This window comes from Cricetulus griseus, chromosome 2, assembly GCF_003668045.3.
Source record: "Cricetulus griseus strain 17A/GY chromosome 2, alternate assembly CriGri-PICRH-1.0, whole genome shotgun sequence".
In the NCBI taxonomy this organism is placed as follows: Eukaryota; Metazoa; Chordata; class Mammalia; order Rodentia; family Cricetidae; genus Cricetulus; species Cricetulus griseus.
This window is the reverse complement of record NC_048595.1, coordinates 292,373,640-292,401,030: the sequence shown is the minus strand read 5'-3', so window position 1 is coordinate 292,401,030 and position 27,391 is coordinate 292,373,640. Positions and strand designations below refer to the sequence as shown.

Genomic DNA, 27,391 nt, shown 5'->3' with positions numbered 1-27,391 from the left:
AAGCTAAGCACAGACAGGTTTCTTCCTTGCCTGGGACACACTCTCCTCATCTTTCCCTAGCTTGAAGTTTGCACACTCCAAGAACTCCTCTTAGTTTGTCCATTTCTATTAACCCCATTTTTTTCATGTACCCTAAGTGTAATCAGACTGTACTCCTTTTCAGAAGAACCCAGATCAGCTCAGGACCCCAAGACCAAGACTCCGCACAAAGGGGACAGGGATAAGGGACAAAGATGGGAGACAGATGACAGGGAAAAGGGGAAGGGAACTAAGGAAAGGGGGCAGAGTATTTGTCCCAGGGGGACAAAGGACTGCCTCTGGATGGAGAAGGGACAGACATGGCCCATTGGAAAATGGTAAAGATAAAAGGAGAAAAACCACCAGGTGGTGGTGGCCCACGTCTTTAATCCCAGCACTGGGGAGGCAGAGGTAGGCGGATCTCTGTGAGTTCAAGACCAGCCTGGTCTACAAGAGCTAGTTCCAGGACAGCCTCCAAAGCCACAGAGAAACCCTGTCTCGAAATTAAAAAAAAAAAAGGAGAAAACCAGTCTTAGGATGTGTTTAATTTTAATTGGGCATGTTAATTAGGTGAGCTAAAGGGGGCTTTTGATTGCTGGACTTGATAGCTGGACCTTGGTAGTCAGCCTCAGGAGGAGGAATTGGCCAAATAAGGGAATAGACCGTGGTGGCTAGCTTTCGGAATCTAAACTAATACTTTTAGCAAGGCAGAGAGAATGAGAAAGAAGGGCAAAGCTTACCAGACCCATGCTCGCCATGCTGGCACTGGACAGAGTCCCTTCATTTTGCTCCCTCTTACCCATGTCCTTTGTGTTAGGTGTGACCCTTCTAACTCTAACATTCTCCTTAAGGCCAGTTTTAAAAACTAACCTCTCAACTCCCATAATCGGAAAAGATACACAGAAGGAGTTTAATTTTATACTTATGTGAATCTGCATCCATAATGCACAGGCCACCTGCGTGGTTGGGAATGAATCCGAATTATTACGGACCGGTACCGGAATCTCGGTGAAGTTCCAAGCCAACACTTTGTTCAGGCTTCCCGTGCACAGCGCAGCATGGAGTTTCCACTCCTGGCCGATTGCTCTTTCAAAAGAACTCAGAAGAGCAAAAGATACCAGAGACATCACACCCCGCCGCCCGGCAAAACCGACTCTGAGTGTGTACACGCTCACAGAGGCAACAACAGAACACACACACACTGCTCACCGCCACCGGGAAGAGGCAGCGCCCCAGCCAGGCCCCGCCCGCAGTTCACCACGCCCCCCAGGAGTCTCCGCCCCTCCCGCCCCGAGGCTCTCCTCGCTCCTCCCAACCAGAGCCCTTATCTCACCACCACCCTCTAAGTTAGAGGTTTGGGCCAGTAGATTCTCGCCGTAACCGGGAAAATCAAGTGCAATTTAATGACGCTCCTAATCAATGAAGAGGGCGTCGCCAAAATCCCGTCCCGCCCCTGCAGCTCCGCCCACAGACGGCTCCTAGACTCGAGTGTCCCCCTCGCGTTCAGCAGGGCCCGCCCCTTCACGTCATGAAACCCAGAGGCCCCGCCCCCTACATCACGATGCCCCGGAGGCCCCGCCCCCTGTGACTTACCCACCCACGGCGTGAGGGGCGGGGTTGCGACTGCGCGCTCGCGCCCCCTGTGGCTTCCGCGGCCGCTGTTGGCCGTTAGCGCGGCTTGGGTGGTTGTCTTGGAGAACCAAGATGGCGGCGACGGCAGCGACAGCCGCGGTGGTGGCCGAGGAGGACACGGAGCTGCGGGACCTGCTGGTGCAGACGTTGGAGAACAGCGGCGTCCTCAACCGCATCAAGGTGCGGCGCGGGGCCAGCCTCCGGGGAGGCTCCGGGGAGGCTCGCGGCTTGGGCGGGCGCGGGACGGCGGGCGCGGGGCGGGCCTGGTCCTGAGTTCGTGGGCCCGGGTGTGGGGCGCGGAGCGGCCCGGGACCTCCCCACGCCGCCGCCCGCGGCGAGCACCCTCGCGCCCGTACCTGTGGCTTAGATGGCGGCTCGCCTCAGGCTTGCCCGACTGACTTGTGTGTGTTTCCTTTAAAGGCTGAACTCAGAGCGGCTGTGTTCTTGGCTCTGGAAGAGCAAGAAAAGGTGGAGGTAAGCGATTCCCAGACCTCGCCGGGACCATACTTCTTTGTTTTTTTGTTTTTTGTTTTTTGTTTTTTAAGAATTTAACTTTGTTTTGTGTGCATTGGTGTAAAGGTGTCAGATCCTCTCAACTGGAGTCACAGACAGTTTGTGTGAGCTGTTCTCTGGGTTGCTGGGAATTGAACCCGGGTCCATCTGGAAGAGCAGCCAGCCGATGCTCTTAACCGCCGAGCCTTCCATCTCTCCAGCCCGGGACCACACTTCTAAACTCCCCGTTTCTCACAGATTAAAAAGCCAATTTGAAATGGTTTAATGACTAGCTGGAGATAACGTGGAACGGTTAAGGATTGCGTCTCTTTTCCCTTCTTCTGTGCCGGTTTTTTGTTGTTGTTGGTGGTGGTGGGTTTTTTTTTGTTTTTTTTTGTTTTGTTTGTTTGTTTGTTTGTTTTTGCATGTTAGGGTGGCACTTCAAGTGCCACAGTTAATTCTGGCAGACCATAATAGCTAGGTCTCACCCATGGGAGTTGCTTGAAACGGTCTCAGTGAATGACCTGCAGGGTTTTTACTCTGAACTTTTAACAAGCTGGTACACTCTGTGAGTGTCTTGGTGGTAAGGAATGGACAATGCAACCTGTCCCCAAGCTGACTAGTGGGTTAAAAATCTGACCATTCAATTATGATAAAAAGCATCTCCAAGAAAAAAAAAAAAAAACCAGTAAAACCCGTGTTTTTAAACGGTTACTTGGCTTTTCTGTTTGCCCCAAGTCCCAGCGACCTTCCTGAGTAAATGTCCTATAACTCCTTGCTGGAGGATCTGCCTCCCATCCCTCCCATCTCCGTGGACCTGCATGCATATCTACCCTAACTGTTCAGCCTCTTGCTGCTTTGCCTTTTTGTCTGCAGCATCTTTCATATTGGTTCTTGACAGGGCTAGATCCCACTGTCCACACCTCAGAAACCCGTATTTCTTTGCTGTCTAGTTACATAGTGATGAGCTTTGAAGTCAGCAGACTGTCTCCTCCTCCTATTTCTGTGTAAGCATTGCCCAAGAAAAGTCCCTTCACCACATGACTCCTTGCAGCTGCAGAGTGGGGTGCTAACTTGAGTGGAGTGGGGGCCTTTAGTGCCCATCTGGTCACCTTCACTTTAGCTCTCTTATCTTCACTCTGTTCGGATGGCCTGTCTTCCTCTCGGTGGAATAGAAGTTACTGGGTCCTAACTCCGTGTCCTGTTGCTGCTGTCCCCAACCTGTCAGGTCAGGCAAAGATTACCCGTGTCTGTGTGGATCTGTCATGTTTTAGGAGAAAAAAGGCTCTGTCTTGCCAAATATAATTTGTCTGGTGTTATTGTCCATGTATTCTCTACTCCAATCTCCTGGCTCTTTTGAGCATGAAAATGTTGAATTGCTCTTAAAATAGTTTTCTTTTCCTCATTTTTTCCCTACTTTTTTGACCACTAAGATTTGAAAGAATATTCATATTTCCTGTTGTTTATCACCAGGTACCTCTTACTCCATTAAAAATGTAAATATACTACTGCTATCCTCAAAGTACTTTAGTTCTCCCTGTACTCGATCATCCCAGCATCAGATGTCACTTCCTCTTTCCTTGTGGGGAATCTTTTGAATTTGGGAGCCTTTTTTCTATTGGGTTTTTCTTTTGCCCACTCCTCAGTTTCTTTAGCAAAATCTCTTTCCTGCATACCATAGGTACTTATGCTTCAGCAGCTTCCCCGTGGTAACCTTGGCACCACTTAGAACTTCATCTTCACATCTTTAGTACATACCTCCCTCTCCTCCTGAGCTCCAGACCTGTATGTTAGACTGTCCATAGACTGGCATTCCCAGTTCTCCAGGCTGGCCCCATCCTTGCCCAATTGTCTCCTGACAGTGTGTGAGGGAGGGTCTGCTGCCTGTCTTACTTGGGCTTGCTTGCTATGACTTTTCTAGAGTGGCTTCCAACTCTTCACTCTTTGTCTGCGCCCCTCATCATTTCTCTCAAGTCTTTATTGTCCTGGGATGCCCATTTGTAGTACATACCTGATTTTGTCCTTCCGTTTTCTTTGACTAGTTCAGTTAATTGTTTTAAACTCTCTAGACCATGTACTTGTGTGATATTTCTCCCTCTTTCATTTTAACAAGATACAGTTGTTTCTGTAGACTCACACTTTAAAATGCCAGATTTGATAAACTTTAACATTTTCAGGACGTGAACTGCACAGCCAGGAAAAAGACTATGGATACAATCCTTTAATTTTCCTTATTTCCTTGTAAACTGCCTTCTCAACATCATATAATGCTCAAAGCCACACTGATGGGAACGTTTTTGTTTTGTTTTGTTTTTTTGTTTTTTTTTTTTGAGACAGGGTTTCTCTGTGTAGCTTTGGAGCCTATCCTGGCACTCGCTCTGGAGACCAGGCTGGCCTTGAATTCACAGAGATCTGCCTGCCTCTGCCTCCCGAGTGCTGGGATTAAAGGCATGGACCACCAACACCCGGCTGATGAAAACTTTTTTAGGCCTAGGATCTTTTATTCAGCATAATGCAGTAGTGTATGTTATTACTCCATTTAATCCTGATTTCAGGAAATCTAGGTTGTCCCATTTGTCATTGAGTGGCTATTGATCATTTGTGTAGCCATCTACGCTTTGATGTCACCTTCGAGTTGTCCTGTTTTTCACTTGTAGAAAAGGCTACTGTGATGGTCATGTCCAGATCTTTGCTGGGGTCTGGAATTTATTTGGAGAAAATATTTGAGAGTAGAATTCGTAGCTCACATGCTGAGGGTATGGTAACCTAAAAATAAACAAACATCCTCCAAACTGTTTTCCAAAGTATCCGTGCCTTTCTGTATTTCCATCACCAATATGTGAGTCTGCCTAAGGAAGCCCATCATGTTACCTACCTTAGCCTCGCTCTGAACGGTCACCACAGACTCCATTTGCAAGAAGTGTTTTTTACTATGCTTGTTCATATCTGTAATCCAAAGAAATAAGTTGGTCAATGACCACACAAAGTCATGTCATATACTACTGATTAATTTGGAATTAGAATGTGTATGTTGCAAGTGGTAGATATCTAAGATGATAAATTTCAAATTGCATGTACTTGAAATACAGAGTTAAAGTAATACCACATAAATATTCGTAGATAAATGATTTCAAAAGCAGTTAAGTTGTGAAATGTTGAAGATACAGGTGGTATAAGCAGGTATAGAGTTCTTGCCTGTCATGTGCAAGGCCTTGAATCCAGTCCCCAGCAAAGGAAAAAATGATTTAAAAAGTTGAGAATAAATATCTTCATGTGAGATTTAGTTTCATTAACTTGAAAAGTTATTAAGTAGCACAAAGCAAGTCCTATTCTAAGTAAACAATTATAAAATGGATTTCATGAAACCATGTTTATGAATGGCAATGTATATATTCTTTATGTCTTTGTTAAAAGTAAACGTGGCCGTTGACACTCAGTTTAGTCTGCTGTCCACTCTGGAGGGTGTACTTTCCACTTTCTGTTTGCTCACTTACTAATAATAATCTTCGGCAGTGGGACAAAGAGAACATTAATGTATGCTTTTTAGTTACTTTAGGATAAACATATTAACACTTAAAATATTTCTCTTATTTTTAACAGAACAAAACTCCTTTGGTCAATGAGAGCTTGAAAAAGTTTTTAAATACAAAAGATGGTAAGATGTTATTCTTGTGTTTATTTATTGCATCTGCCTCTGAGTTTTAAAATTCTGTCGATATTTGGGAGAAAAATAGTATCCCTCTGTGGCTCATGCTGGCCTCTAACCCTCAGTGACCTCCTTGCGCAAGGCTGGCTTTATATAGGAGTATAACACTGTGTCTGACTTAGTACAGAAAGTCAAACACTGAGGTCTATTTATGAAATCCTACAGTTGCAGATTGCTGATCCTAAATGGAAAAAGAAAATGGGAAGACTGGGATTTTTGTACGTAAATGAATTAATCAGAGAAGAAATAACTTGATTTTAAAGAATTTAGAAACTTAATTCTTCCCATAGAATGCTTTAGGCCACAAAGAAAAGTGAGAGTTCTCCGGGCTTTGTTCACAAGTCTTTTTCTTGGTCTTTACAGGTCGTTTAGTGGCTAGTCTCGTCGCAGAATTTCTTCAGTTTTTTAACCTTGACTTCACTTTGGCTGTTTTCCATCCTGAAACTAGTACAGTAAGAAAAATGGTTTTGCGTCTATCCTGTGAAATCTCTGCAGAGTGAATACTGAGCTGAAAGTTAAGGATGTTGCACACTCCACTGTTGCTTACATTTAGATTATTTCTTGTGTTTGTTAGATTGTGTTTCTAAAAGCTGCCGGAGTTGGTTTGTGTAACTTGAAGCTTCTAAGAAAGGAATGCTCCTGTAGAGTTGATCCTCCTAAGATGTTACACTGCAGCTGTCGGGGGAGACCTTACACATAGATGTTCTGTGTAAAATGGCCAAAATTCATTCGGATACACAGTTAGCCTCTTTGACTTTAGAGATGTCTTTAAGTCCCTAAAATTCTTTCTCACCTGACTGCTTCTGCTATATTTTCCACACCTAAATCTTTTTTTCTAGCTTCAAGGTCTTGAAGGTCGGGAGAACTTAGCCCGAGATTTGGGTATCATTGAAGCAGAAGGCACTGTAGGTGGACCCTTATTGTTAGAAGTGATTCGACGCTGTCAACAGAAAGAGAAAGGGCCTGCCAATGCGGAAGTGAGTGCCCTGTGCTACCCTTTCTCTCTTATTTTAGTAACTGGCTGCTTAGCTAAGTCATGGAGATGAGTGCATGCATAAGGAATTGAGACTTGCACAAAAAGAAGGTATTCCTTAAAATGAAACGAAATGGACTGAGATGGTATGTAAATATTTTAATTAAAAGTAAAATATGCAGATAGACCTGCATACCTGTCTTGGCTGTTGGTCCTCAGAATGTTGTGTTCAGGAGCCAGACAGACCAGCTGTTGACCTTGACCATGTTACCTATCCATGGCCTCAGTTATAAATGGGTCACTCAGCGTGGAAGGCATCCATGCTAATTGTTGTTACTATTAGGTCAGTGTGTCCACACAGTGGTCGGAGGACTCCTCTCACCAGCCCTGTGTTGCTTTCCTTGAGCAATTAGATATTTTTGGTTGACATAAAATGAAACCGGGAAGCAAACACAGAAGGGAAGGAAAATCCACCTTTGAGAATCACAGAGTCATTAACGTTAGTCGAGAGAGAAGGGCGTGGGAACCAGGAAGTCATGATGGAAAGGTGACTGGGCGGGCACTCACAGTTGTAGATAGGGTGGCCAAGGGAAATAGTTTGCAGGTGATTGGAAATAGTTTGCAGGTGGCATATATGTATTCACATTAGAGGACAATCTAATAAAGGTATTTGTGAAGAATGTCAACATAGTGTTCTTAAATACTAAGGTAATGTTGAAGGTAATTGGCATGGTAACGCTTCAGTTTCAGTTTCCACTGATTTTTAGGGTGCATTGGATCTGTCTGATGGACATCCTCCATCAAAGTCACCCGAAGGAAAAATAAGCGCCAACTCTACCCCAAGTAAGGTGAGTCTACGCTGGACAGAGAGGCGGGCACTGTGGCTGACACCTGGGGCTCTGCTCTTCTTACCTGTTACCTGTAAATTTTCTTTTGTGACAAATCATTTTAAAGTTTCTTAAAGGTAATTAAGTAGTTTTTTTTTTTTTTAAGTTGCTTCTTTTGTGTCATTGGTAATTTTGAATTTTGTATCTCAGAGGACATTGATACTTAGAATATTTTTGTATTGCATTAATAAGGAGGCTTTTCTTACTTTGCATAAACTCTGAGCTGGAGAGTATGAGGTTCCAGAATATAAAATGTTGTAGTTGAGTTTTGTAGACTTTTAGATGGCCAGATTTGGAATCATGGTGGTATTTAAATATTAATGAACTATTTTTGACAAGATTTATAGGAAAGTATACTATGGTTGTATGTATGTGTGTGTGCATGGTATTAAAGATAATACCTGATTTCAGGAATACTACACAAAGAAGGAAAACATGGAGTTAATATTTAAATAGTAGAAGATGTAATGAAAAAGTGATGGTCTCCCATGGCTGGCTAGAGTACATCCTGATTGATTCTAGTTGTCCTGTGAAATAATGGGTTGGGTCCTATCTTAGTTGTGAACTACCACAGGCGGTGTGGCTTATGACAGTAGACACTGATTCCTCACAGACTGAGGCACTGGCAGGTTTGGTATCTGGTGTACACCCCATTGCTGGGACCTTGTACACATCCTTGTGTGGTGGGAGGAGAAGGAAGCCCAGTAAGCCTGTAATCCATGCACAGGTGCTCCACTCTTGATCCAGTTACTCCCCAGAAGCCCCTCTTACACTCTCACTACCTTAGGGTTGGGCTTTCAACATATTCAGGGTTCTTAGGAGGTGGGTAGGCTGCACTTCAGTTAATCAGAGCCCAGCATTGTACTCTGTGCTCTTCCATGGGGACAGAAAGGTGGTGTGGAGTCCATCCCAGCACAAGGCTTCCTGTGGCTTCTGGGCAGGACATGAATTTTAAATAAGGTGACCTGTAGAGCTTGTGATCACACTGCTAAGTGCCTAGGCACGCACAGGGCACTGCTGTTACCTATGGCTTGTTCTTTGACAGTTTGTTCCTTTTTAAGTTTTGAAAGCCAAAGCTAGAAATTTCCTATTTGTAGCCAGCAGGGTTCTTCTGTTAGTGTGGCTCCCCTGAGACGGCCAGGCCTTTTCAGCTAAGAGTGTTTAAAGATTTTTCTTTCCCTTGATGCTTACGGAAAGCTGTAACCCTGGTGATATCAGGTCATGAGTAACTTTTACAGATCCCTATACATGATGAAAAAGAGCCTGTAGAAGAAACATATTTTCCATGAAAATGTCAAATATTAGAAAAAACAACATTCCAAAAATATGTATCAATACTTGAGGCATTGAACTGCTTGGAAATCCACTTCCTCATGAATTATTTTTAGGAGTGGTACTGACATTCCATGTAAAATTTATCCTCAAGAAAAACCATAATGAAATCTGTTACTGCATGCTATATTTTAGAGTTGTGATGATATTCCAAAGTGTTTTAAGAAATGTTGCTATAAATTCTTACAGAACAGTCTCAAAGTCTGGTGTAGAGAGGGCCGTGTCTCTCCTAGTTTGGGGAACAACACATGTCTGCCACCTTTCATTTCTTTTCAGTGTAGTCTCCTGTGTCGTGAGCTGAGATTGGAGTAGCCTCTTAAAATACCTAAGATCCTTACTAGCTGCAGGGGCTGGGGTCTGTCAAAAATACATCCTTGATTATCAACTCCATTGGATAAGCTAAAGTCCCCCCCCCCCCCAATTAGTCCTCAGCCACCTTGTGAGCCCACAGAGTGTGAGTGTGAGGGATGCTGGGAAGTTGTAGCCAAGGATTAGCTTTACAAGCTTCTGAGGAGGTGGAGTCATGCCAGACAAGCCCTCAGCAAGCTGCCTGGGACTCTCTCTAGGCCAGTGTGGAGTGGAACTAGAGCAGTGGAAAGGAGCCAGCTGCATACACAGAAAGAGGCTGATGGTTGAGAGCCAGCAGCCTAGAGTTAGCTTGTCCATCTACAGAGTCTGTCTAGTAGGAGTCATCACTAGTTTGGTAATGAGTTAGTTAATTTTAAAGATTTATGTTTTATGGTAAAATGTCATTTTATTCTCATGCTCAGATACCAAGGTATAAAGGCCAAGGTAAGAAGAAGACAAGCGGGCAGAAGTCTGGTGACAAGGTAACATGCATGAGAGCAGAAGAGAAAGCAGCCTGTGCTGAGGCTGAGGCGGCCCTCAGACTCATGGGGCCCTGTTGGCCTGGGTTCTAAGCTTTCTTTAAATATTACTGTCATCCAAGCTACTTAAGAGGGTGATGAAGGACTGCAGTTCAAGGCCAGCCTCGGCAATTTAGTGCAATCTTGTCTAAAACTAAAAGGTCACTAAATAGGCTGGAGATATAGTTGAGTGGTATACACTGTATGTACAGATGTAGACTGTATGTACAGATGTACACTGGACTGGCATGGACTAAGCCCCAGGTTCAGTCTCAGTCCTCAGTAATGAAAAAAAGAAATAGATGCAAAGGAGTGTGGTGTTTTAAAAAAGGAAGAAAGAAATCAGTTCTCAGAGGTCCCTCAGTCCTGTGTGGAGTCTGATGCCTAGACATTTTCCTAAATTAAAACTTCAAAAATAAAAAAGGCTTTTATTTTTTAACTTACATTTTTCTCTGTTAACTGGTTTTTGAGTTATAATGATTTCAAAGGCAAACTCTCTTTATAATCACTCTTCTTCATGCATTGTTCAATGAAAAGATGTTCCATTGTCCAGTACCTACTTTTGGAACATTTGCATAGTGAAGATGACTTTGTTTGTCTAACTGGAAAGGTGGGACACCTTGAGACTTATATAAGGATATTAATCTGTAGTTTGTGTTATTAAGATTCATTGAGCCAGGCATTGGTGGCACATGCCTTTAATCCCAGCACTCGGGAGACAGAAGCGGACGATTGCGGCAACTCTGAGGCCAGCCAGGGCTACAATACTGAGACCTGTCTCAGGAAACCAAACAGCATAGTTTTAAATATGTGTGTGCTTGTGTGCATGCATGTGTAAGTGTAACTGATGTGTGTAAGGTTTTCAAGCAATAATTTCAGTAAAGGGGCTTTGTTCTTGTTATTAAGAAACAATAAATAGGGGGCTGGAGAGATGGCTCAGTGGTCAAGAGCACTGACTGCTCTTCCAGAGGTCCTGAGTCAATTCCCGGCAACCACATGGCGGCTCACAGCCACCTTGAATGAGATCTGGGGCCCTCTGGCATGCAGGCAGAAGACTGTATACATAATAAATAAATAAAATCTAAAAAAAAAAAAAAATAGAATGGATAGATTCAGAATACAGAGAGGGTAAAAATTAAATGAGTTCTTTAATAAATTAGATTGTTTTTTGCATTTAACTATTTATGTGTGTTCATATAGTTGAACATGTACCACAGTACACATGAAGTCAGAGAACAGCGTAAGAGTAAGCTCTTCTTTCATCATGTGGGTCCTGGGGATGGAGCTCGGGATGCCAGGCTTGGGGCAGGCGCTTGCCTGCTGAGACATCTATCTCACTGGCTGTAAATAGCATGAGCCTTAGCACCATCTACTCACACTTTCTTATTTTTTATTTTTTTGGTTTTTTCGAGACAGGGTTTCTCTGTGTAGCTTTGGAGCCTATCCTGGCACTCGCTCTGGAGACCAGGCTGGCCTCGAACTCACAGAGATCCGCCTGCCTCTGCCTCCTGAGTGCTGGGATTAAAGGCATGCACCACCAACACCCAGCTACTAACACTAAGTAGCGCCTGTAATTATATTTTTGTATTACCATTTTGGTTCACCAAATAATATCTCAGTTGTCTAAGAAATTAGTATGAAGAAACCCTACTTCCAAGACTAGTTGGACAACATACTGGACTTGATGCAGGCAGTGGGGGAGAAGGAAACTCAGTTGGATGGGAAGGGAGGAGAGGCAGGGTGAATATGTTCAAAATACATTATGTGAAATTCTCAAAAGAATTAACAAAAAATGTTCCTTAAAATACGGTGACTGTGAGAACTAGAACAGCCAGGTGAAGTGGTGTGGGCCTGTTTCCCAGCTGTTGAAATCATAGGCAGGAGGATTGACCATTCAAAGCCAGTCTGGGCTGTGTGCTGAGTTCTAGGTCAGCCTGGACTATATAGTGAGACCCTGTCTCAGAAACTCAGCAGAAAGGAGTTACAGCAAATTTCACAGAAGTTCTGGATTTTGGGGTCTTTACCTTTGATGGGAAAAGCAAACCAAGATGGTTTTGTTGACTTTCTGACTGTGGTAGGGTGGGGTGGACCTTTGAAGCCTCAGGATTGCTGCAGTCACTTTCCTGAAGCACCTTTGGTTCTAGAATGAAGTACTTTGTATCTTGCTGCTAATGTTTATATGAGAAGTTATCCTTCATTAGTTTCCAGGCTAATGTATATTGAGTCACTTTATGACATTTCATAAGTCATTATTCATTTTCACAATTCTTGAATAAATTCAACTTCATGTTGATTTTGGACATTGGTCACAATCACATTGTATGTGTCTTTCAGGCTAGGTTTGTTTGTGTCTGTGGCTGTCACCTCAGGATTTTCTATATTGAGTGTTATCTTTCTATTTATTCATTCCCCAACATGAATGGTAGGTACAAAGTTGGAAACTGGCACTTACCTAGCCCAGTGATCCCTATCTCTTGAGCTTCTGGATTTGAACTTTGGCACTGGCTCTCATATGAGTCTGTGAGCTGCTAGGGACAAGAGAGCTGAGGGAACAAGGTTGAGACACCTATGCAGGGGCCAGCCGTTCTGTCTTGTGATGGCTCCAGAAGGCCATGTTTCTGCCAAGTGTGTGTAAGACGTAGATGGCTGTAGACGGGAACACTGGAGGTTTACAGATTCATTGTGAGGAGCAAATTAAATTTTGTAAGTTTAGTGCCCATTTTAATAGTAATAAAAATTTTCAATACTTTGTTAGTAAATATTAGAAGTAATAAAAGAAAACTTCATAAGTAAAAGTCACGAATCAAAAGTTGCATTTGGCAGAATGGAGGAGGAAGAGAAGGCAGAGGGTGATACAAGGCCTGGGTAGGGAAAAGAAATACTGCAGGTAAAGGTTTGAAGATATTTGTAAAACTGAAACATTTTGTCTTCTTGTGAATAGTACACATTAAACTTTTATTTTGGAAACACAAATTATATTATCCCTTTTCCCCCCTCAGTACTGAGAGTTGAGGCCTCTGTGCCAGCAAGTCCTATTCCCTTTGAGCCACACCTAAGCCCCTTTCAGGTTCCTAAAGACTTTGTAGCAATAATTCAATTTTTGGCTATTAGATAAATAGTATTTTCCTTTGAGAAACCTTTCTTTGATGCTCATTTTCTTTTATTTTTAAATGATTGAATTTTTGATTGTGTTTTATTGGAAAAATTTATACTAAAATTTTGAAAACCTTTTTATCATAATTTGCCATACAGTTTGTTAATCCTGAGCTCCCTGGAAGGGAGTGGCTGATGCAGTGCTGTTCAGTAAGTCCCTGAACTCTTATAAAATGACGAGGCCAAGTGTCATGTAACAGACAGCTGTGACTTTCCTCAGCTTCTGTACCAAAGTTTACGCTGGGAGATGGAAACCACGGCCTGTTCCCCAGTCTGCAGTCAGGGCAGAAGGAAAGCGTCTCTCTTGGCTGCATTGAGTGGAAGGCAAGCCTGGGGAGTGGTCTTTACCTTATGGCTCTGGCTGTCTCTGCCTCCCTGCCCAACACAGGCTCTGGCATCATTTGTGTCTGTGGGGACTCACTTCTGTGTGCTTTAGGAAGTGAGTTTGAGCACTGTTCAAATCAGCAATTGAAACTGATGTGAATCTAATTTAGGTATATGTAAACACATTATACTTCTGTATTTCACAATACCAAGTGAACTTGAAGAAAGTTGTAAGGAAATTTTTAAACTACCTCCTTGGAAATTGCCTACATTGTTTAAAAGATTAGCGTGGATAATTTATTTTTCTGAACATCTCTTTATGATCATTAGTCTAGCACTATTAATAGCCCATAGATTGTATAGCTCCATTTAAGTCCCTAAAACTTGCCTCTGGAAACTAACCAAGGCCTCAGGTCTAAAATCATAAGTGTGCATCCTAAGACATGCTATGCTCTCTGCATGTGGAAACATAGAACAGTCCCTGCATAGTGCCTTATGTGTTGGTCTACTCCACTTCTTTACAGCCCAGCTTCTTGCCTTGCTGCTAATGAGCTCTGTCCCAGCCTGTTTGTAACTTAATGCACATACTGACCTTATTTAATTCCTGATGAAAGTCATATCAGAAAACATTCCATAAGATCACACAGTTAATGACCCAGAACAGGCACTTGCCAGGTTCCTTACCTCAGGCATTGCAGGAATCTGTTACGACATCACACTCTGTAACATGAAGAACCAGCCCTTTGCAAATTGTGCATCCAGCCTACATTAAATACAGTTTCATGTAACTCACTCTAATGGTATAGCCTGAGTATTAAGAACTAACGTCAGCTGGATGTGATATAATTCCAGTCATTGGGAGGCAAGAGCAAGGAGATGGGGTTCAAGGTCATCCTCAGCTAATCAGCCACTTCAAGGCCACCTGTGCTGCATGAGTCCATGTCTCAAAAAGAGAGGAAAGAGGGTAGCTAATCTGACGTTCATTTTGCAGTTTAACTACCTGAGGTTTTAGCAAGTTACATACATTGCCTTTGAATCCATATAGCTAATACATCCTACATGCATAGCATAGTCTGGAGATTGAGTGAGCATTTGAGAATTTTCTGTAATTTTCAGTCACTGCTCTTAATACTGCCATTATTTTTGTTACTATTTGATAAAACCAGGCAATGGTGGCACACACCTTTAATCCTAGCTCTTGGGAGGCAAAGGCAGGTGAATCTCTGAGTTCGAGGCCAGCCTGGTCTACAGACTGAGTTCCAGGACAGCTAGAGCTACACAGAGAAACCCTGTCTCAAAAAACAAAGGCCAGATACAGACTAAAACTATGCTGTGGTCGTCAGGGTAAACCAAACACACTGATAGTTCATGCTAACCTTACTATCTGTCAGTGGGGCAGGAATAGAAGTGCTTCCTCAATAGGAAATTTTAGTGTTGGTTTAAGATTTATGTGCCTGCTTGTGGATGTACATGAAGTACAGGATTAGTAAATAGCCCAGCAAGCCTGAATTAAGGTAATTGTGATAGCCAGATCTGCTTTTTGGAAATGTGAGCATTCAAAGGTCATGGCTTTTACCTTGAGGCTTTCATTGGTGCTGTGTAGAAAACTACTCTCCCTTCTCATGAATAGTGCAATTTAGTTTATTTTGTGACAGTCTTCTTAACTTTAATGCTCTCTCCTGGTTTCAAGTTGAAAATGTATTAAGATATTTTATGCAGCGGTGACATACATACATATAGGATGAAAAAGGAAAGCTATTTATAAATGAGAAAGTTTCTAAGTGGGATACACACTAAAAACATTTTCATTTAGAAAGAAGGAAAGAAATAGTGTAAACATCTTCTTTAACATTTTACCATTGGAAAGCTGTCCATGTCAGGAAGCCTGGGAATGAAGTGGGAAAGCATAGGACGACACTGTAGTTCCTGCTGTTGAAAGCACAGGTGTTCACACGCGCGCACGCACGCACGCGCACACACACACGCACACACACACACACGCGCGCACACACACACACACGCACGCACACACACACACACACACACACACACGCACGCACACACACACACACACACACACACACACACACCTATGTTGACTATTGTTTAAGATATCTTAGAAGTTTTATCACCACGGAGACCTCTCCCTCCCTCCATCTTTCTTAGAAGACCAACAGCGAGAGCAGTCAGAGCGAGCCCAGTAGTATCTCCTTATCAGAGCCAAGGAGCAAGAGCAGCCTTCACTCCCTGGCCCAGGAGACACGAATCGCGTCCTTCTTGAGCAGCAGCACTTTAGATGCAAAAGACAAAGGTGTTCTTTGTGGGGAGGAAGATGATGCAGAAGGAGACTCTTTCTTTGATGATCCCATTCCTAAGCCAGAAAAAACCTATGGTTGGTGAGTAGACTTCTTTGGATCATCTGACTTATGATTTAAAAATAAAATCTAAAATGCTTTCATTTTATATTTTAAAACTAATGATTTGCTAATAACTATATAATTATTGAATCCATAAACCTAGTTTTGTGTCAGTAAAACCTAGTATGTTATAAAATAATGCCAGAATTATTGAAGGCACCAGATGAGCCATTTTCACCAGATGAGTCTGTATCAGGTACTCACTGTGTGATAGGAGCTGTATCAGAGTTTCAGTTTGTGCATGTGTGGATGCTTGCTAATATAAGGGAACACCTGGGGATTTAGAATAAGGTAACAGTATTGCTGGAGTGCTGCCCTGTGGTAGACTCCAGGGAGGAGTTGTCAATGGAATGGAGGGGGTGGCCAGGGTAGACACTGATGGCAGTGCCTGGGAAGTTAGGACGGAGCTGACTGGAATGCATGAAGTTGTGATGAAACAGCCTCTGAAGGTTAGAAGGGCTCTGCGCTTCCTGAACAGTATGCATTTGAGAGGAAATGCTTATTTGTTGATTCTTGTACTGTCTTTTGTGTTTCAAAAGATGGAGGGGGCTTCTGAAGGAGCTCCTAGATAGTTGAAGGTCCACTTGGCTGAGAGATAGTAAACAGTTGGGAATTTAGGGGAGCTGGTGCTTCACTGACAATCTTATGCATCTGTAACTGCACGTCTGCAGTCTGCATTGTCCTGTAGGTGTGCTGTATGGTTTTCAATCTGTAAAATCTTCATGTCAACCATTAGATGCATATTTAAATTGCTTTTTTATGTTTACAGAATAAAAGACTATAGTGATAAGGCCTGAAATTATCATTTAACTATTAATTGCTTCCTGTTAGGAGAAATGAACCTAGGAAGCACGTTGGAAGTCTGGCCTCACTCTCTGACATACCCCCCTTCAGGAGTGGTCTCAGCTCCCTGGCAGGAGCCCCTTCATTAACAGATACTGAGAGTAAGTACTTGAATACTCCAGGTTGTAATGATATCTTGTTTATACTCTAACAAATAAAGCTTGCCTGAAGATCAGAGGGCAGAGCTAGCCACTAGATAACCGTAGAGGTCTGGAGGTCAGTACAGATAGGCAGGAAGTGAGGAGGTGGGAGGAGACAGGAGCTCAATCTCTTTTCAGCTGGGAAGTTAGCGAGGTAAAGGTGGCTGTGACTTGCTCCTTGTCTGTCTGATCTTTCAGCATTTTCCTCTGTATCTGACTCCAGGCTTTTATTATTAAGACCTATTAGAACTCATGCTACATGTTGGCGCCCAACGTGATCTTCAGGCAAGCTTTATTTGTTAGGATATAAACAAGATATCACTCTACCAGGTTAGTTGTTGTTGTTTGTTGTTTGTTTTTTTCGGATAAGTGTGGTGTTTGTTGCTGTGATAAAATACCATGACCCAAAGTAAGTTGAGGAAGGAAGTGATTATTTGTGTCAGGTCAAAAAAAAAAAAATTAGCCAGTCATATGTAATAACAATTAATATAGATTGGGGGTTTTATTGTTGTAGTTTTGTTTGTTTGGTTTGGTTTGGGGGGGTTGTTGTTTTAGAAAAATCTCCATTTTAATGAGATGGACAATATTTTGCCACTCTTAATGTAGTCAGTATTCTCCACCATTTGTATTCTTTTTTGCTATGCTATCAACATAGTTTTCGGAAGCTGACTTTTTAAATGCTTTAGACCATCAGTAGGTATACATATACAATTTCTAAATTTTACACAGAAGTCATACATAATACTTCAAATTTAGTCTTGGTTTTCCCTGGCTGCAGTATGCACATCCCTCTGTGTTTTATCAACATGTTGATGAGCCACATGATCACTGGGGAAGGTAAATAGCCTCTACCGAGTACTGCTGGACTGGGCTGGGCTGGGCTGGTAGGTTAGGCATCTCCAGTAGAGTTTTCATAGGAGTATTGTCAACCTAAGATGAGTGTTAGGTGCTGTCCCCTTCCAAGACAGAAAACATTTGTAACTTGTAAGTCATGCCTCATAAACCCTTAAAATAACTTAAATTTTAAAAGAAGTTTTGTGATAGAGTGATCATCATAGTCATTCTGCCATCAGGGACTTGTGTCTGACATTTTTATGTGAACAGAGGAGAGGTTGCTAGCAAGGTGAAAGGATAGCCAGCTTCCTGCACTATGCCATCCCATCTCATCCCATCCTCACCCTGGGAAAGCATATGTGGATATCACCCTGTCATAGTCAGCTGGTATTTAACCTGGTGTGCAGAGCATCAGCAGGACTTCCTCAGGTAGTCCACTTGGAGTTCACAGTACTAGGTTTTGTGTGCATTTTTATTTTGGTGGTTGTGTTCTAATAAAGAATAGTATGATCTGATTTCTCTCCATAACACATGATTGTAGCCTCTACTGATAATTTTACCTCTAGGCTTTCATACTCTTAGGGTGTAAATGCTTGGTGTGGCTTAGAGAATGTTGCCCTGAATTCTTTCACACAGTGCTCTTTCCCGTCTGCAGGTAAAAGAGGAAGCACCGTCCTAAAGGATCTGAAGTTGGTCAGTGAGAAAATCGGATCACTTGGGCTAGGTAACTGTATTTCAGTTTTAGTGTGGTTGTTGAAAACCTTTTCCAGGTCTACATGGAAGAACCGTCCTGCTGTCATTCAGCAGGTGTTGGAGAGTTAGTATGCATCCAGAGTTAGCCCTGTGCCAGGGGACGGTGGCAACAAGTTGCACCATCCTTTGTCTTCATGTCCAGACTGTGGTAGGGGAAGGCCCTGGACTGGGCTTTTGAGGAAGGCCTCTGGAAGAGGCTGTGGCTGGGCCTGGTGATCCAGACAGAGCTGTATAACAAAGGTTTCAGTGAACATGGGTGAAGTGGTGACAGCAACCGAGCTGTTCTCTGGGTGCTGTGAGTTCAGCACCCAGACCACAGGGAGTCCATCCGTCTGCTACAGGGCTCAGATGTGAGAGTTCAGCTGTGGCATGGGCTGTTGTATTATTTGGAGCAGATGTAAGTAAACAGACTCCTATGGGAGGAAGAGTCAGTGTACACAAAACTGAGTTCTGGGCACACTGCAAACAGGTGTCACAGGATGGCCTCAGAGCCTTCCTCTCTCACTGACCTGAAGGAAGTGGTAAAGCTGGGTGTCCTCTATGGATGTGATGTGATGCTAGGTTGCTCTGTCTGAGAGCACTGCTTCTCGGGTAGACCAGGGAGAAAGTACCATGTTTCCTGTGTACTTTGTGAACATGGGCATGGCATGGGACAGTACAGACTGCCCTCCTGTTTCTAACCAAACACCCTGGATATAGTGCACAGGACCCAGGGGAAAAGTGGGTAGGTAGGTTTACATGAACATCCCAGCTATAGCCCTGACTTGGGGTCCCCTGTGCTTCTCTGTTAAGTGGGTCCAATAACATTACCTCACTTTGAAGAGTAAATAGGATTTGTGTGTGTGTGTGTGTGGTTTTTTTTGGGGGGGGGGTTGTTTTGTTTTGTTTTGTTTTTTCGAGACAGGTTTTCTCTGTGTAGCTTTGGAGCCTATCCTGGCACTCGCTCTGGAGACTAGACTGGCCTCGAACTCACAGAAATCCTCCTGCCTCTGCCTCCTGAATCCTGGGATTAAAGGCGTGTGCCACCAAGGCCCAGCTGTAAATAGGATTTTTAAAAAAGATTTATTTATTATTTCTATTTTATTTTTTATTACTTATTTAAAGATTTATTTATTATTATTCTGCATGCCAGAAGAGGGCGCCAAGTCTTATTACAGATGGTTGTGAGCCACCATGTGGTTGCTGGGAATTGAACTCAGGACCTCTGGAAGAGCAGTCAGTGCTCTCAACCTCAGAGCCATCTCTCCAGCCCTGAGAAAATAGGATTTAAACATGTCTGCATACATAGAAGTACAGTGCCTGGCTCAGGGGTGTCTCAAATGCTAGTGTTCCTTTTGTGTTACTTTCTTCCCCATTTGTAGCCATTTGCAGAAGAATAGATGTTCCCTGAGCTGCTGGTTGCCCTGGAACCCTGGTAACTGCTGTGCCTCCTGGTTGCTGGCTGGCCAGCTAGGTGGGCCTACTCTCCTTCCCTGCTTCCTCCCCATGAGATGTGTTCACACCTACTGGGAAGCCCTTTACACTTGCACTGCAGGAGTCTTTGCCCCTTCCTTGAACATGACACCTCAGGTGCTGCTCTTCCCTCTTCATTCCTGTCTCACCTGGTGGTGGTTCACCTGGTGTCAAGCCTTTGGGCTTCCCTTGTCATTGCTCCTGTTCTCTGATGAAAGTGTGGGTTCCCTATTCTGCTGGTAAGGTGGAACTGACTAAAGGCTGTGGGAGAGGAGGAGAGGGGAGGTCACTGCTCCATCTCGCCCTCTGCTGGCCTCTGGGCACACCTCTTTTGAGTTGAGATTTGGGTAGCTGTACAGGGCAAGCACAGCACTTCCCAGATTGAGTAGAAATGAATAATCTGGTGTGATGGCTCTACAGAGTAGTCTTTTGAGCTTTGTTGTTGCTGTAACTGTGCATGACAAGATTGTAGATACTCTGAGAAGCATAGATGTGTCCTGAGTTCATGCAGGTCAGTGTCAGTGGTGTGCCCTCTCACCCTAGGAAGAAACTGCTTTTGATGTTATCCTGGGAAGCAGGTTGTGTCCTGTTTTACAGATGATGAACACAAGTGCTAGAGTCTGGGTATATTTATTACTCAGGGTCTTCAGCCACTGTGTTATCCTTGGACATCATTTAAATACCATTCCAGTGGGAAACAAAATTGGATTGCATAGAACCAATTTACAAATAATGCTTCAGAACCCAATCTATTTTGGCTTCAATGGAAGAATTAAAAGTAGGCAAATGAGCTGGTGTGGCATACGCCTTTGATCTTAGCATTAGGGAAGCAAAGGCAGGTAGATCTCTGAGTTTGAGGCCAGCCAGTCTACATAATGAGACTGTGCTAGACAGACGACCCCTTCTAGAGATTAAACATCCAGCATGGTGACTATAGTTAGGATAGTATATTAAATACTTGAATTTTTCTGAGATCTTGTGTTCGTGCCACAAAATTTAATTAAAAATGCATGACTTGAAGTATTAACAAGCTGTACTGTGCTAATTATTTTACACTGTACATGTTAAGACAGGCTGTACATTACATAAATATATGTGATTTGTAGTAAAGATAGAGACAAAAGTTTACAACAGGCAAGAGTTGTAAACTATAACAAATTCAATAGAGTAGCAAGTTCAGGCTTTGCAAACCACATGCAGTTCCCAGCACATATTTTGTGGTGTTTGTTGTTATTACAGGTCATTTGCTGTTAGTTGTCATTGAGAGATGTAGGTTGCTTCTTGTAGGTGCTCCCCTCAGCCCTGTGTATGTGAGTAAGCTTGAGGCACTTCTGCATTGTAACAGCTCTTCCTCCTGTGGCCACTTTGCATTTGGAACCTCTTGTGAATTCAGAGCTTGTGGTTGGCACCTGATTATGCTTGGACACGCCCAAAAAAGGGTGCCAAGGGCCCCTTCCAAGTGATGGGCCCACATGCTCTATTGCCTCTTCACACCTTGTGATTGTTTTTACATTTTGAACAAACTTGCTTGTTGAAAGGCATGGCAGTTGGAAAAAAGGTGACTAAAGAAGTTGGTGGTGCCTTACTGTTGTGTGTCACTTGTCCTATTTTTGTGATGATGAGGATAGAGCCCAGGTCCATGAATATGCTAAGCAAGTGTTCTGCCATTGAGCTCCACCCCAGCTGTGCTTCATTAGGTCATGGGACTAATCACTGTGAGCTGCCACCTTCCTGAATCTAGAACACCAAAAGGTATTTATTTTTTAGCATGTAGTAGAATCACTTGAACAGCTTTTATTATTTTCCTTCTTTTTATGCAGTGTAAAAATACTACTGAAGGGTTGATTGACTGCAATTTTTGTTGTTGTTGTTGTTGCTGATGGCTCAGTGGTCAGGCGTATGTGTTATTATTGCAGAGGAACCAGGTTCATTTCACAGTGCCCACATGGTGGTTCACCACCATCTGTAACTCTGCTTCCAAGAACTCCAAGACTCTTTTCCTAGGGCACCAAGCACACACATGTTATACATACATACTATATATGCAGGCAAAATATTCATACCTATAAAAATAAATAAATCTCAAAAAATTTTAAATACTATTTTGGTACTTATGTTTTCCATGAAGTAATATTCAGTAATGTATTGTTTTGGCAGGGAACACACTTATTTAAAACAAGTATTTTCCTGTGTGTAATAACATTTCTTTTCTTAAACTGATTACCAGGAACTGGAGAAGATGAAGATTATGTTGATGATTTTAATAGGTAAGAAAAACCTTGAAGTGACTATGTAAATTTTTTAAATACTTTCTGCATACAGGCATGGCAAAATTACATTAGGATTTACTTTGTCTTTGATTCTCTTATTCATGTTGACTGAAAGAACAAACAGATAGTTCAACCAAAATTACGTTTTGGAGTGACAACTTCTTACATTAGAATACAGACGAATATGTATGTTGTGTTGGGAAAGTTGGAAATAGTAAGATAAAGAAATGAACCTGGGATTGGCCTGTTAATTTGAAACCAAGTCAGTAGCTTACCCTGACTTTTTGGTTTTTGAGACAGGGTTTCTCTGTGTCGCTTTGGAGCCTATCCTGGCACTCGCTCTGAGACCAGGCTGGACTCGAACCCACAGAGATCCACCTGCCTCTGCCTCCCGAGTGCTGGGATTAAAGTCGTGCGCCACCAACGCCCGGCCTTTATCCTGACTTTTCTTGTGTCCTTTTGTCTTTGTGGTGGACATTGTCTATGTTTGTGTTAAACAAAACTGCCTTCTTCAACGTGACATTACTTAACATTTTGTTGGAGGTAAGTTTATGAATTGCCTACTAATATGAAAGTAATATTTGTTATAGATGTAATCAGAAAATTTAAATTATATGCCTCGAATTTTGACAGTTTCTTGATTAGAAATGTCTATTTATTACAGTAATTTATTGTACTGTATTTTAGAGCTAAGAATAGCATGTGGTGAGTGACAGTTGAGAAATGCAAGTTTTCTGTGTGATAGCCACTGTTGCCTTGTGAGTTTTCCTAGATGATGTATATGAGATTGACGTTTAATGTTGCATGTTACCTATAGGGTTAAAATCTCTGGAAACTATACTTTTCCATGGCAGTTATACTTTAGAGCTCATTTTCATTTTTTCCCTCTCCACATTAGTGCCAGCCATCGCTCAGAAAGAAGTGAGTTAAGTATTGGTGAAGAAATTGAAGAAGACCTTTCCATGGGAGTAGACGATGTCAACACCAGTGATAAAGTAAGGTGCTAGCACAGTCTGTGGGTGCCTCTGTCCATTTATTGACTTGTTGATTTGCTATGAGGCTTAGCAAATTTATATGACTAGTTTAAAAAAAAATGGTTGAAAATTAGAAAAAGTTCATGATAGTTCCCTTGTCTAAGTCTGAAGAAAACCTTGAAGGATATGTGACTCACAGCTGTCATTATTTGGTATTTGTACTCTGGCAGGCCTGGGTTAAGGGTGGCATCAAATGTGTCTCACTGGGAGTTAAAAGTGAGGGTGTGTCCATGGGAAATCTGATCCTTTCAGGCTGGCCAAGGCAAGGTTGAGGCAGAGCTTCAGAAGGCAAGAGAGCAGCTGGCTTTGCTTTGAAAGCCTTTTGATGTAAAGTCCACAGTGGAGCTTTTCATGGAGTAGAGACGAGACGAGCTATGACGCCTCTGTTGTTGGCAGCCTGACAGGTCTGCCTTTCATCCCCTGAGTGCAGTGCGGCTAGGAGACGGCTGCTGCCTCCCTTCCAGATGAGGGGATGTAGGCTGTGTTCAGATTAAGTGTCTTCGTTTTCTGGTTTGGATTCTTTGAGAGAAGATCCTGGTTATAAGTCCCAGGGTGGCCTTGAACTCAGTATGTAGCCTAGGAAGGCCTCAAACTTGAACCAAGTCTCCTGCCTCCATCTTTCAGGTGTCTTAGGTAAGCATGGGGCTTTCGTCTCAGTCTCTTTTGTGGGTTTTCTGTTGGTGTTTGGTTTGTCTGTCCTGGAACTTACTCTGTAGACCAGGCTGGCCTCAAACTCACAGAGATCCTCCTACCTCCAATTCCCAAGTGCTGGGACTAAAAGTGTGTACCACTATGCCTAGCTTCATCTCAGTTTCTTTTAAGGTGAAAGTATTGATACTTAAATGACAATAGGTAAGAGATCATCTCTAATTACTAACCCAGTATATAAGCAAATATTTGGCCCTTCTCTCGCCTTTTCACCATTTGTCATCAGTAAGAGGCAAACAATGTGAGGTCTTACTAAAAACTACTGAGGATTGTTTGTGATGTAACTTATGTTGGAGGTCAGCTTCGTGGTAATATCACAGGTTTCAGAACAGATGAAGGGTTAGCAGTGAGCACTTGTGTAGCAAGCATGTGGCCTTGGGTTTGAGCCCTAGCGGCAGGTAGCACTGACTGGGAGGGAGAGGGAGAGAGGAAAATGAGGATTCTGAACAACTACCGGTTTTCAAATTTTCACAATATTCAACATTTTCAGTGCTTTGATTTAGCATAGTGCAGGAGGTCCTAGCCAAAGCAATCAGGCTAGAAAAAGGGAAGGAAGAAGTCAAATTGACATTTGACTAGCTTTATCAAAATACATATAAAATACGAAGGAGTCTGCCTTGAAGCTTTTAGAACTGATTAACAGACTGAGCATAGGCACAAAGTCATACAAAGTCAGCAGCATTGCTGTACATTAAAGCACACTGTAAAATAGAAACAAAAAACAGTCCCATTTGCTGTGGTCTTCCCTTGCTTTATATCAACACTAAAAGCTCCTCAGCTAACTGTAGATTGTGAAAGGTCACTTTTTATCCATAGGTTTTCTTCTTTCTTGCCTCTAGTCTAAAGTTAGCATTAATACAGGATTCAATTGTTTTGCAAATAAAATGCAATACCTTAATGAATTCATTATTTATAGTGGTGAGAGTAAAAAAGCCCAAGTTCTCAGTATGTGGGCTTTTCTGAGTTTCATTTTTTAAAATGTAATGATTCGGGCCAGGTGGTGGTGGCGAGGCCTTTAATCCCAGCACCAGGGAGGCAGAGGCAGGCGGATCTCTGTGAATTCAAGGGCAGCCTGGTCTACAGAGCGAGTTCCAGGACAGCTAGGACTGTTACATAGAGAAACCCTGTCTCAAAAAACAAAAAATCAAAGGGAACAAAATCAACTGGGGGAAGAAAACAGCTTTCAAAAGAATTGTAATGACTTTAAGGTTCCCAATAATTGTGTTTGTACAGATAGTTGTATACTAAGACTAATGTTTGACCAGGAAGGAGGAACGAGCGTGATGTATTTAAAATGATTTTATTTCTGATATTTCCTTTTATCCAAAGAATAACAAAATGGGAAAGTGTAAAGGGCCAAATGAATCTTAAGAGAGTGAGTGTCAAAGCATTTGGAGAGGAACCTGTTTTCACTCAGTATTGTGTGTCCCTATCCCTCCCTTCTCCTGTTAACTCCGTTCTCAGCAGGTTACAGAAGATAAATCAATTATAACAATATGCTTTTACAGATTGATTCAGACTGTGTTGTAGACTGATTCTTTTCTTTGTTTTGGACAACAAAGCTCGATGACCTCACTCAGGACCTGACTGTTTCCCAGCTCAGTGATGTGGCGGATTATCTGGAAGACGTTGCATAGACAGGAAAAGGAAGTATTCTGACCAACAGAAGAGAACAGACTTGTCGGCTCCGTGGCCCCCAGTCAGTCACTCTTGCTGGAATGTACGCTCCTGCTGGTGCCTTGCATTTCAAAGACTGCAGATATTTTTAAAAGTTAACTTTTCAGTTTAGTAAACAAAATACTTCCTATATGAGCCCATGTCTAGGAGGTTAATACTCTTCATTTGGTTTAGCTGTATATCGCCAAGGAGCTTGTCTATATTCAGGTGCATTATAGCAAGGAAACCCCTGAAATACCAGTGTTAAAGAGCAGAAAGCGGGGTCAGTACAGCCGCAGTTTGTCACTGTATCTCTGGCTGCTGCAGAGATCTCTGAAACCTCACATTAGCCACGGAAAGCTAACCCACTTAATGTACATGAGGTGAGTTAGCCCGAAGTTGGCGAACTGACCTGATAAATCTGTGATGCTGAAGTGTATCAGTTCAAACTAAATTGGATGTGTGAACTTTATTTTGTATTTCCTTCCATTTGGAAGGTCTGTTAGACCATTAAGGTTATATTATAAGTACTCTGTGCTATTAGTTTTGCTTGTTTTAAACTAGAAGTGGTTAGGACGTAGTTCATAGACTTGTCAATAACAGTTAAAGTTTAAGGTCACATTTCATCCTGCTGTCTGTAAGCAACTGTAGACACAGATTACTTCATTACAGTCTTAATTTATTTCTAAAGATGCCTTGAAACATTCAGTACCAAAATGCATCTGAAACCATTAAGCAATGCTTTTATTTCAGATCTGTAAGTTGATTATATTTAAATCCAAATTGGAATGAAATAGTAGTAATGGCCTAAGACCATGTATATCCAGTTTGACAAACTTTGTATACTGTACATAATTGCATGTAGTCCTTTAAAAATAGAGCCAATAATAGAATTTCTGGCATATTTAGATCATATTGTAGTAGAGTTTCAGGGATGTAGGCTGCTGGTGTTTGTAATGCTAAAATACTTAATTGTGCAAGGAGGAAACTCAGTCCTATTCATGTACAGTCATAACGCAGCTAAGTAAAATTTAGGAGTTGTGAAACTTTGATACATTTTATTTCAATTGTGACTGTTAAAAGTTACCTTTATTAATAAAAAAGAGAAATTAGAAATCCATCCATGTTGAATAAGTGAGCAGAGGCTGTGTATCAGTGCCACTTTCCATTCCATTATTGCTAAGTAGAGCTAGTGACATTCATCAGACTGAGAGTTCAGAGGAAATGAAAATGTAGTAAAGATCTCTTTCTGACAGTAGAGTCTGGCTTCTTAAAACTTGAGTGAAACTGAACTATAAACATCAAGAGGAAGTAGGACAGAAAATGGACCGTGTGGCCTGGAAGCCCCTGTGTATTTCTGTCCTCAGTCTGCCCTGACATGGTGCTGTCTGTCTTTTCATGCTGTACTCTTAGAAACAGTGCTGTATGAGGACACTGTCTGCTTGTTAGAAACTGCACTACCCTGTGTCGTCTCTTCACTGCTTTGTAAGCACACTGGAGCCGGTGGGCCCCTGGGGTCTGGAGCAGCTGTATGATTTAATAGTTGGTAGGCACTACAAGTGAGTGAACTGACCTTCAAGCATGGCAGGATGTGGCTTTTTATATTTGAGGAAGACTTTCCAACAGTCAGATATGAAATTTGTCACTTTCTATTACCCAGTGACTGACATTTTGCTAATTCTTGAGAACGTGGAGTGAAAAAGCCAAACTGCAACTTTGTGGTCAGCACTACATAAAGGTATTGAATAATTCTGAACAATGTGAAATTCAACAAGCAGGAAGCTGTTTCCAAGTATTCCCTGCCTAGGTATTGTTAACCTGTTAAACTTGAACAGGGTCTGCATATAGTAATGTTTCTTTTGTTTGAAATGAATTAAAGTGTTGATCAGTGGTCACCTGTA

General features: G+C 42.4%; 1 protein-coding gene across 4 annotated transcripts; it reads left to right on the top strand.

Moving 5' to 3' along the window:
- Positions 1 to 1,658: 1,658 nt before the first annotated feature.
- On the top strand, positions 1,659 to 27,391 carry Cep43 (centrosomal protein 43). 4 transcript variants are annotated; one of them, XM_035440446.1, is made up of 13 exons: positions 1,659 to 1,830; positions 2,071 to 2,124; positions 5,743 to 5,797; positions 6,212 to 6,300; positions 6,688 to 6,825; positions 7,589 to 7,669; positions 9,811 to 9,870; positions 15,553 to 15,779; positions 16,632 to 16,744; positions 18,273 to 18,341; positions 22,050 to 22,089; positions 22,991 to 23,087; positions 25,397 to 27,391. In XM_035440446.1, exons 1-13 carry the CDS (start codon positions 1,723 to 1,725, stop codon positions 25,469 to 25,471), a joined length of 1,206 nt encoding a protein of 401 aa, XP_035296337.1. In that variant the 5' UTR covers positions 1,659 to 1,722; the 3' UTR covers positions 25,472 to 27,391. The 4 variants fall into 4 exon arrangements, with proteins under 4 accessions (XP_035296337.1, XP_027256940.1, XP_027256938.1 ...); XM_027401137.2 differs by having other exon boundaries at positions 1,660 to 1,830; positions 15,550 to 15,779; XM_027401139.2 differs by lacking the exon at positions 9,811 to 9,870.